Here is a 12,500-nt window from a genome sequence, read left to right as displayed (position 1 = left end):
GCACTCTGTAAAGAAGTGGTTGGCATAAGGAAGGGCATTCAGCTGTAAAAACCTTACCAAAAGCTGACTTTGCAGCATGACAGAGTTCTGCGTGTTGCTGCATCCAGTCAAATCGTCTGAGCCATGCCAGCATGGAAAAACCGATGTTACTTGATAAAGGCATTTTTCCTATTCTCCACCCCAGCCAAAATAAACAAAATGCTCTGTATCAAGAAAATCTTTCATCTTCCAACAAATCCTTATCTTTTCTGCTTTAAACTAATTTATACTAACCATTGTACTATTTTTTAATATTTACTGGGCAATTCTATTATTACTTTGGTATGTACAGTTAAGTTTATGCTTTGCTGATGAGGTCATGATAAAACTGAAATATGTCTAGAGTTATTTCCCATACTTTTAAAATAATTGAATCAATGACAGGAGTGGCTGTGTGGTAAGTAGCTTGCTTACCAACCACATGGTTCAGGGGTCAGTCCCACTGCATGTCACCATGGGCAAGTGTCTTCTACTATAGCCTCGGGCCAACCAAAGCCTTGTGAGTGGATTTGGTAGACGGAAACTGAAAAGAAGCCCATCCTATATATGTATATATATATATGTGTGTGTGTGTGTGTGTGTGTGTGTGTGTGTGCGCGTGTGTGTTTGTCTGTCTGTGTTTGTCACCCCAACATCGCTTGACAACCGATGCTGGTGTGCTTACGTCTCTGTAACTTAGTGTTTCAGCAAAAAGAGACCGATAGAATAAATGCAAGGCTTACAAAGAATAAGACCTGGGGTCGATTTTCTCGACTAAAGACGGTGCTTCAGCATGGCTGCAGTCAAATGACTGAAACGAGTAAACAAGAGAGAGTAATGATAATAATTGATTAATAATTAACAAACCTAAAAGTGGCTGGAAACAAGTGGCTGGTGAGAGCTGTACAAGCTATGTACAAAGACACTACCAGTAAGGTGACGATTGGCAATGAGCACAGCAAAGAATTCAGGGTACAAGTAGGGGTTCACCAAAGCTTCCACATGTTCATCATAGTCCTTCAGGCAATAACAGAGGAATTTAAGACAGGCTGCCCGTGGGAACTCCTCTACACTAATGACCTTGTTCTTACAGCTGAATCACTACCAGAACTGGAGAAGAAGTTCCAGGTATGGAAGCAAGGTCTAGAATTGAAGAGCCTCAGGGTTAAACTAGCAAAAACCAAAGTCTTAGTAAGTAGGAAAGCAGACAAATCACAAGTCCTTTCAGGTAGATGGCGCTGCTCGATCTGTAGAAAAGGTGTAGGTGATAACTCTGTAAGGTCCACCTGGTGTAAGCTTTGGACACATAAAAGGTGCAGTAATATCAGATAAAGGTTAACAGGGAAAATAGCTTTTCTGTGTGGTACATGTGCAGGTACAATAAACACTGAAAATGTTCAGAAAATAGACTCCATCAGCTGTCATGGGGGTAGTAGATAGCATCCATTACCTAGGTAATTAAGTTAGTAGTGGAGGTGGATGCTCCGAGAACATAGCTGTCAGAATAAGATTAGAGAGCTCCTGCCTCTGCTGGCAACAAAGGGTTTCTCTCCCAGAGTGAAAGGCCGAGTGAAAGTTCAGCAATAGTTTTCCTCTGTCATGAGTGGAAGGTCATCCTCATGTGTATTTAAATATATATATATATATATATATAATAACAGGAAAACGCACAGTTTACATAGTTCTAATATATTTTAAATGAAAAAGTATTGTGGTTGTCTACTGGTTTCCCTTTCACTAGTTATGACATTGAAATTATTGTCATTTCATATTTCATATTAAAACTATGTAAGCTATTTCATTTTCCTTCTTTTATTATACATATACTTTTTTGCATTACAACTCACCACATGGGGATAATTGCAATTCTCTTCATTTTCTTACTATATATATATATATATATATATATATATATATATATTATATATATATATATTATAATAATAATAATAATAATAATAATAATAATATTAGGGAGTATAGCTCCAAACTTACAGAATATTTTATATTTTATATATATATTATATATTATATTAATTATATTTATATTATTTGTTATTTATGTATTGGTTTATGTCTATCACTGTTTGAGTTGCCTAATAGTGGTTTTATCTCTAATTCATATTTTATATATATATATATATATATATATATATATATATTATATATATATATATATATCAAGAATCAGTTGAATGAAGTACTTAAAGTTAAGGCACCTGGTTAGGTCAGAATAAAATGCATACACTACAATGATAAATGAATACTAACTTTGGTAGAGATGTACTGGCAGAATGATATTCAGGTAATGTATGCAATTAATTGAATCCCACTGAGTGTATAATCAGCTCTTGAGCCATTCAGAAATGTTTATTTTATAAATATGCAGTCCATAATATACTTTGGAACACACACAGGCATTGCAAGACTAATAACCTGGTGTAGATTAATGCAGAGCAGTAATAAATGCAATGACATAGGAATAAATGATTACCTTATGAACTTCAAAAGATAATCACTTATTTCACTGTCATCTCATTTTCTATATATATATATATATATATATATATATATATATTCTATATAAATAAAAATATGAGATGACAGTGAAATAAGCGATATCTTATTATCTTATACACACACACACACACACATATATATATATATCCATCATGTATATATATATATATATATATATATATAAATATAAATATATAATATATATATATATATATATATATATATATATATATATATTATATATATATATATATATATATATATACAAATGGAGATAGGGGTAGTAAATGCAACCCTCTATGGGATAACATGGTAATTGATATTTGATTTAGATGTATTTCTCCATTTTCTTATCTTGTATATATATATATATATCTCCATAATGGATATAAGAAAATATATTTATATATGCATGCATACATATCTATCAGCAAATTTATTTATGTATATCTGTATATATGCATATATATATATATATATTCCCCTTTATTCTAATTTTACTTATTTTACTTATCTGTCCGCTTAATAAGAAAACCATTTATACAATATACATTACCCACATGACCTTGTAAATGTTTCCATAATTTGTTTTAGAATGATCCAGAAAATTACCATTATGACCAGTATATAAATGTAATCAACCTTGATTTAAAATCAGTTTGACACATATCAACACACAAAACACTAGGACCTTGTGTCACACAGTAAATTTTGTTGATTATTAAGAATTAAAAATGTATATATTTTCAGATTTTGAATTATATTTTCCTCTTGGCATTACTAATTATTTTAAGTTAGTTTCTGATGCTTTCTTTATTAACCCTTTAGCATTCAAACCAGCCACATCTGTCCAAATATTCTTTGTGTGAAAAGTCTGGCTGCATCCGAAAAAATATATATTATGGAACAAAAATAAATGCAAAATTTATTACACGAATCTGTTACCACCACGACAGTTTACTATTTGATGCCGAACACGAGTTTGATGTTGAATACATCCACGAATTTTCCGCTCAGATAGCTCTTCCCAAGACCACGTCTAATTTTCTTGTAGCGTAGAAGTATTGCCAGTCTATCTCTCTCACTAATTTGTTCACCTCGCCTGCGAGCCATCTAAAGTTAATAATGATTCTGCTAATTCCACATGTAAACATGTGTTGAATAGAACTCACTGAATAAACCTTAATTGACTGTGTTGTCAATTGTATGCACCTGACATATGCTAACGTGTATGCAGCCAGACTTTTCACACAGAGAAGACTTGTTTTATGTTCAAACCAGCTGGATCTGGTTTCTCACACCTATCCTACAATTCTATTCTAAAATTAAAGCTAATATCATTGAAATATCAATGCTATGAAATAATGCATGATTAATTTAAAACAGTGTGTATATACAAGTATTACATTTGATAGAGTGATCTGAATGCTAAAGGTTTAAATATGCTTATACTAATTCAGCTAATAATATGGAAACATCTTAAAACTTGACTTAATTCCTTCAATGTGCTGTCCAGTGCGGCTGCAGTCAAATGATTGAAACAAGTAAAGGAAAAATTTCCATGTGAAGTACAGTGGAAATTTTTGTTTGATTTCCAGTTTATCAAAATGGCTGACAACCACTCCTACACTGTTCTATACATTGTTTTACAAAACTATCACCAGACTATCACAGTCCCACTGCACAGCACTTTAGGCAAGTATCTTCTACTACAGCTTCAGGCTAACTGTGCAGTTTCACAGTTTCCATCCATCAATTATTACTCACAAGGTATTGGGTTAGTTAGGGTGTATAGTAGAAGATACATGTGAAAGGCTACCACACAGTGGGACTGAAAACTCTAATAAAAAAACATTGCTGAGAAGTGAACATTTTAACTCAACAGCCATGTCTGTGCCTATCTTTTACCATTTACTTCTTTAACTCAAAGCATTTACATAGAACAGAGAATAGATATGAGTATATAAAGGATGATTACAGCTAAGTTCACTACTATCAATTCACTGTGAAGAAAGTTCACTGAGGAAAGTTCATTGTTTACCAAACATATATAAATCCATAGTATCCCACCATTAATAGTTAAAAACTACTTTATTGAAAAAAACAGTGAATTGATGGTGAACTTTCCCTGTGGTGAATTGATGATGCTGAACTTACCAGACATGATAATGAATGTAAGAATTAGCCAAGGAATTAACCGTTTTGTAAATTAGTAAAAGAAAGCAACCAGCCTGAAAGAGAGATGACTTCTTGTTCTTAAGTCATTTATCATAATTTCATGTAAAGAACTTTTGTTCAAATTATATTCTAAACATCAGATTAATTATACAATCGGTTATTTTTTTTATACGATTTTGTTCTAAGAAAGCTTGGAGGCTGTTGTAGCGTAAGGGATTATAAAGAAGGAGAACAAGGGGCCTATGATTTCAAAAGATGTTAATTGATAGAAAGATTAAAGGACTGAATATCATTGACCTGAGGAAAACAAGATGATGGTGGCAAGTTCCAGAGATCAGCAGTTCAAAGAACAAAACAATTAGAATAAAAGGACTCAAGACTAACATGAAGCTGAACAGAGAAATGATGCACCTGAAAAGAGAAGCAGGTGACATGTTCAAAGGTCATCACAGAAGGTATTAAACCAGGAAGTCCATCAGAGCAATGACTAGGGAAATACTTATAGAAAAGATTTTTTTAAAATACATTACGATGAAAAGCTAAATATGTCATCCTTGTAGAAAGAAGAGGGTGTTGTTAACAATATGATTCTGGATTTGATCAAAGAAGGTTTTATTAAATCCCCAAAAAATTCTTAGCCATTTTCAAAAATAACTGAAACACATTGATAATGTATTTAATTAAAAATGTTGTCACAAGAGAGTTGTAATTAGTAAACTAATGTAAACTGACCATTATGGACAGTGAACCCGACTGACAGTAAGAATCATCTGATTTCTGGTATCAGATAAGGCTACAAATTTGGGGAAATGGTGCAGTCGCTTGGATCGGTCCTCTACACATTTCAAAGTACAAATTAAAATAAACTTGAAGCATGCTTTAATGCACTAAAACATTTTTTCCTTGAATATGCACTGCTGAAATTGGGGTGCATCTAATATGGTCATGTATTTTTTATGCTACCAAATACAATAATTATTATTAAGACATAAAAATGGATCACTTACAGCTACCTGGTTACCCTGGGTTGTGGCTGGATGCATATTAATTGCATTCAGTGTTGGAGAGTTCATTTGATGACTGTTCATTGTTGGTTCTGGACTGTATGGAGATGCCTGTAAATATCAACAACATTAAAATTAAATAATGGAAAACAAATATATATTTCTTTATTGACCACAACGGGCTTAACATAGAGGGGACAAACATAGAGGGGATTAAGTCGATTACATCGACTCCAGGGTGTAACTGGTACTTAATTTATCAACCCTGAAAGGATGAAAGGCAAAGTTGACCTCGGCGGAATTTGAACTCAGAACATAATGGGAGACGAAATACGGTTACGCATTTCGCCCGGTGTGCTAATGATTCTGCCAGCTCGCCGCCTTAAATGGGAAACAAATATAACTAAATGACATCATCAAAGTTATAAAATCACTGAAATTGGATTAGGGTTTGGTAATGACTGAAACAGTATGATCATGAATAGAAATAGCTGAGACAGGGTTCCTAGCTCAGAGATCAGAAAGTCTCCAGAGATCAGAAAGTCTCCACTACTTCTCTGCATTGAGAAGTCACAGTTCTGGTACTATGGACATGTGATTAGAATGTTGCAGGAAAGAATTGCAAGAAAAATCCTTCAAGTCAAGCCAACTGGCAGGCAACCTAGAGGTAAACTAAAAACTGTGTCAGTGACTAAGCCACAGTAGGGTAACAAAAATGTTGATACATAAAGAATAAATGAAGAGTGAATGTAATAGGTTTTTCTGCTTTTGTAGATAGTTACATTGAGTGCTCTAAGATGTGATCAAATCATACTGTTGTTACATGATTTAAGCTGATCCAACTGATAGGAGTATGGAGATAGTTGGATGATATCCATAGTTTCAGTTGGTTATTCTTGGGAACCCAGCAGAAAAGGCTAATGACAGTTGCTTCTGAAAGGACCCTGTGGAGGAGGTGCTTAACCCTTTCGTTACCAACCCGGCTGAAACTGGCTCTGGCTCTGAGTACAAATGTCTTGTTTTCATAAATTTTGAATTAAAATCTTCCACCAAACCTTCGTCACAAATTATGTTTCTAACACTAGCTGAATGATAACTAAGTTATTTTGATAAATTCTTTGTTATATTTAAAGTAATTGAAAGAAAAACAGAACATCTCAAAATAAATACAGTAACAAAAGGGTTAAGGACGTTATCTTGACAAACATCTCATGAACAGAGGATGGAGAAGATGGATAGATGGATGTCCAGAGATACTGTGACAGTAGGTGAAGGGAAAAACTGACAGACTGCATTTAAAAAAAAACAGCAAAAGAAACAAAAGATGACAAGAAACAAGATGGAAGACTGAGTTGGATAAACTTGACGAAAATTGGTGAGTCAATATCCGAAACTGAAAGTTATAGAAAAGTAAAAGAAAGTCTTCACCTAGCTGTGAGAAAGAAATGGCTGATTTGATCAAGCAATTGATTGGAAAAAAAAACACAAGGTGTGGTAGGGGAGCATTATGAAAATGTTCATAGCTGGATTAACTATATTTCAGAGACCATATTTCTTTTACGATACATTGCCTATGTTTTGCAATTAGTTTCTGAATATAACTTTTGAGACATTTATGAAATAATTTTTCCATTAGGAGAAATGAGTGCAAACATCGGTGTGTGGTTAAGAAGCTTGATTTACAACCACATGGTTTTGGGTTCAGTCCCATTGCACAGCACCTTAGGCAAGTATCTTCTACTACAGCTTCAGGCTAACTGATGCCTATGTGAGTGAATTTGATTGATGGAATCTGTGTGGAAGCCCATCATATATGTCTATTAGTGTGTGTCTGTGTGTCTGTATTTTAACCCCATGCACTGCTTGACAACTAGTGCTGATTTATTTATGTCCTTAGTGGCTTTGCAAAAAAGACCAATAGAAAAAATACCAGATATGAAAAGAAAAAACATAAAACACAAGTTCTATGATTGATTTGTTTGACTAAAACCCTTTAAGGCTGTGCCCCAGCATGGCCACAGTTCTAGGATTGAAAGAAATAAAAGCTAAAAAAAAATATTAAGCTGAAGTATAGAACATAAATTACATAAACAATTCTTGCATAAAGTTATTGGGGAAGGCTAGATTTATATAAAACACTTTAAGTTGGATGGTTATTGTATCATAGAACTAGAGACAGCTTCAACCAAATTGGTATCAGAACTATAAATAATAAGAATATTCTTCTGAACTAAGAACCAAGCTAACTTTGTACAGGAAATCAGAATTGCACTGACAGCAATATATTAGTGGTACATACACAGACACACATGCATGCAAATGACAGCAGAAAGACTTTGACAGACCTAATTGACTGAATGACTGAAAGATTAATCAAACAATCTATTAGTTAAATGGTTATCTAGTTGACTAATAATAAAACAAATGAAATAGAACCAATGAGTGTGTTTATAATTGACATAACGACCCTCCCAAGATATTTCAGCATATGAGCTCACATCAAAAATCTTGCAGACCAAATACAAAAACAAATTTTCTAACATAAATGATCTCTTTATGATGATCTCTTTTGCAGTCTTGCCTTCTTGATTTCTCTCCCATTTCACATTATGCGTTCCATGTTTACATAAAAGAATGCTTTCTCCCCTTAAGATAGGGGAATAGATTAAAATGCAAGAAGAAAAAAGTTGTTTTTTTTTAATTTAAAAGAGGTAAATTATATCAGTTTTTACCTATTTGAGAAGAAACCTTGGAAAGCTAGAATTCTATGTGGGATTGGGTACAATGCAGAAAAACCTGCTTATTGGTTCAACAAGAACTATCTCAAAGATTATTGATGTGAGGCATGAATACAAATGAACATTTAAAGGTACTTTCATTGGAGGGATGAAATATGCTCTTCAGGTGGGACCGTGAGTTGTGTTCTGACAGGAAGCACAATTGAATTAGTTATAATAGCAATGCCAAACATCCTCCTCCTCCTCCCCATCATCATAATCACATAACATCTGCTTCCCATGCTGGCATGGGTAGGATGGCTTGACAGGAGCTGGCAAGCCAGAGAACTGCACCAAACTCCAATGTCAGCTTTAGCCTAGTTTCTACAGCTGAATGCCCTTCCTAATGCCAACCACTTTACAGAATGCGCTGGGTGCTTTTTATGTGTTATTAGCACCAGTGAGGTTACCAGGTAACCCACAACACAAGACCACTCAAATATGAGGGTGAGTAGTGTTGAGGAAGGTGGTTTTGTGCCACATGTTAAGAATTTAGAGTATTATAGAGGGACAGGAACAAGTGTTTTGCTGTAGGGAAGATATATGGTTACCTAATGTGTGTGTTTATAAATGTATTTTCATCATCATCTAAATCTGTTTTCCATTGTGGCAAGGGCTGGATGGTTTGACTGAAAACGGGTAAGCTGGGGAGCTGCACCAGGTTTCGGTCTGATCTGGCATGGTTTTTACAGCTGGATGCCCTTCCTAATGCCAACCACTTTACAGAATGCGCTGGGTGCTTTTTATGTGTTATTAGCACCAGTGAGGTTACCAGGTAACCACAACACAAGACCACTCAAATATGAGGGTGAGTAGTGTTGAGGAAGGTGGTTTTGTGCCACATGTTAAGAATTTAGAGTATTATAGAGGGACAGGAACAAGTGTTTTGCTGTAGGGAAGATATATGGTTACCTAATGTGTGTGTTTATAAATGTATTTTCATCATCATCTAAATCTGTTTTCCATTGTGGCAAGGGCTGGATGGTTTGACTGAAAACGGGTAAGCTGGGGAGCTGCACCAGGTTTCGGTCTGATCTGGCATGGTTTTTACAGCTGGATGCCCTTCCTAATGCCAACCATTCCAAGAGTGTAGTAGGTGTTTTTTACGTGCCACTGAAATGGGTGCCTGTTATGAAACACCAGTGTTTGTCCACTCCACTGCTTGATAACTGGTGTCAGTTTATGTAAGTCTCCATAACTTACTTCATTAAAAGATACTGGTAGAATATGCGTCAGATGTAAATATAAGAACTATGGTCGATTTGTTTGACTAAAATAGGTAAAAACTGATATAATTTACCTCTTTTAAATTAAAAAAAAAAACTTCTTGCATTTTAATCTATTCCCCTATCTTAAGTGGAGAAAGCATTCTTTTATGTAAACAGGGAATGCATAATGTGAAATGGGAGAGAAATCAAGAAGGCAAGACTGCAAAAGTATAAAATGGGTATCTGTGCAGTTTCAGTTTCCATCCATCAATTATTACTCACAAGGTATTGGGTTAGTTAGGGTGTATAGTAGAAGATACATGTGCAAGGTTACCACACAGTGGGACTGAAAACTCTAATAAAAAAGACATTGCTGAGAAGTGAAAATTTTAACTCAACAGCCATGTCTGTGCCTATCTTTTATCATTTACTTCTTTAACTCATTTTATTGCAGCCATACTTAGGTACTGCCTTGAAAGGTTTTAGTCAAACAAATTGACCCCAGGACTTATATTTGCATCTGACACTTATTCTGTGAGTCTCTTTTAACGAAGTGTTAAGTTATGGGGACATACATAAACCAATACCAATTATCAAGCAGTGGGGTGCACGCACACACACACACACACACACACACACACACACACACACACATATCAAATGAGCTTCTACAAAGTTTCCGTCTTCTAAATCCACCTGCAAAATATAAGTCAACCTGGGGCTATAGTAGAAGACACCCAAGATGCCACTCAGTGGGACTGAAACTGAAACCCCATGCTTGTAATGCAAGCTTCTTGACCACAATCATGCCTGTAGCTATCATGATTATTTGAACAAGTGACCATAGGAACAGCAATCTAGACAGCTGACCAGTCATTTCTTCAGGAATCTATATTATATTCAGTTGATGTCTTTATGAAACAGATTCAGATTTTTTTTTTTACCAGTCTAGGCACAAGGCCAATTTTTGTAGCTGTAGGATATAATTGATTGAATCAATCATAATATATTATTGATGATGACGTATTCTATCGATCTACACCCTCACCCTCACATGAGGTGGGGGTGAAAAATAAAGTCAAGCTTGATGAGTTCTAAATTCAAAAACATTATGGAATACTTTCCTCGAAACTATGAAGTAGATAGTGATACTGTTGTTATTTTAGCTGACTACAACAGACTAAGTAGACACTACGATCATAGACATCCCAACCATGACCATCTCTTGGACTTCCATTTATCAATCATTCCTTATAGCATAAAATGTATACATGTACATGTTTTCATTTTTCTCCCAGTGTCAAACTAATACACTTGTTTCTTGTTCATACACCTGTCTTCGTCCTTTGCTGTGCTTCAGTGAAATATTAAAATATAAATATATGTATATAAAAGGGAATATAATCCAAGCTGTGCCCTCATAAATTTCTGAATATATATTAAATAATTTACGAATATAAATTAAATAATTTATGAATATATATTAAATAATTTTTATGCAATTTTAACAAAAAAATGAATGTTATAGCAAAAGTTGATAATTTGCTCCTTTTATCTTGTATACCTCTCACCTTAAAATTTTCTCTCTTTCTTTTTTACTCCCTTTCTATTTCTTTCTCTATTTATTTCTTTCTTCTTTATCCTTTTCTCCTGCTATTTCACTGTACTCCAGGTAAATCTTAATAACTATATATAAAGAATTTTTCCAAGTCTTCAACTATATTATTTTGCATCTACATCTGAAGATTTACAGTTGGTGGGTTTTCTACATGTTTCTACGTGTGTGTGTGTGCATGCATGTGTGTGTATCTATCTATTTATCTATATTATGAATTTATTATATTTATATTATTATCAATATCCATAAAACGTATTTCCCATAAAGTAATGAAACACAAGTAATAGAATTAAAATGGTAACACATATTCCAGTCTTTGTTTTAATAGGTACATTATAAGAGCAAAAATCCAGTTATGAGAGGCAAAACTGTTTTTAATATTTCCACAGTAGTTGCAGCTGTTTCATATTTATCTCCAGGTTACAGCATTAACTCTGATGCATAGGTATATATACAGTATATATATATGTGCAGTTGAGAAACGCTGTCCTAACCACTAAGCCATGGGCTTTTACAATACAAATATATAATACAACAATGTACCAAAGAGGGAAAACTAATCATCAGACTCTACTGTGGACATATTGGGTAAGCTCCTGGTGCACAGAACAAAATCCTTTCTTTTTATATCTGATGCAGAGAGCATCCTTTCTTCTTCCCTATCCCTTGAGTGTGTGGTCATTGGGGTATTCGTTGATGATGTTGCAACTAGATTTCACAACTTCTTTCAGTCTTCTGCTGCCCTCTGTGTGTCAGTGAAATTGAGGCCTGTCCACTCTTTGATATTAACATGGCTGAAGACCAATCCAGTATGGATTCTGGTCTGGTTGTTATCAACATGGAGGTATCTGGGGCAAGTTAGCTTGGTAGTGCCCATTCCTCTCCAAGATTTAGTCACAACCATATGCCTCTACTTGAGACATGCCTTGGTCTCTAAAACTAGTCCTTTGACCTAAACAGGTTCCTCCGCTCTGGCTAGGGACTCATTGAGAAGCCTTACCCAGAATCTTTTGCCTTAACACTATCTCCTCACTTGATCTAACCCACCAGCTAAAGTGGGGTCCTAGGGTTGGTGCAAGGAGCCATCAAGAGAGATCATAGGAGTTGAAAGAGGGCCAGTGATGCCTATCCACCTGACCAGAGAAGATAAAATTTGGTAAAAAGATGTAAAATACAT

At 34.6% G+C, this 12,500-nt stretch overlaps 1 protein-coding gene across 5 annotated transcripts in view; it reads right to left on the bottom strand.

Moving 5' to 3' along the window:
- LOC115224851 (transcription factor mef2A-like) overlaps positions 1-12,500 on the bottom strand; it is a 784,816-nt gene that overhangs the window by 298,963 nt on the left and 473,353 nt on the right. For all 5 annotated transcript variants that reach the window (XM_029795797.2, XM_029795798.2, XM_029795799.2 and 2 more), the window contains one exon: positions 5,724-5,831. In XM_029795797.2, the coding sequence (XP_029651657.1) occupies positions 5,724-5,831 (108 nt within the window). The remainder of the gene's footprint in view (positions 1-5,723; positions 5,832-12,500) is intronic.

Source organism: Octopus sinensis, linkage group LG26 (genome assembly GCF_006345805.1).
Source record: "Octopus sinensis linkage group LG26, ASM634580v1, whole genome shotgun sequence".
NCBI lineage: Eukaryota > Metazoa > Mollusca > Cephalopoda > Octopoda > Octopodidae > Octopus > Octopus sinensis.
This window is presented reverse-complemented; position numbering and strand designations above follow the sequence as displayed.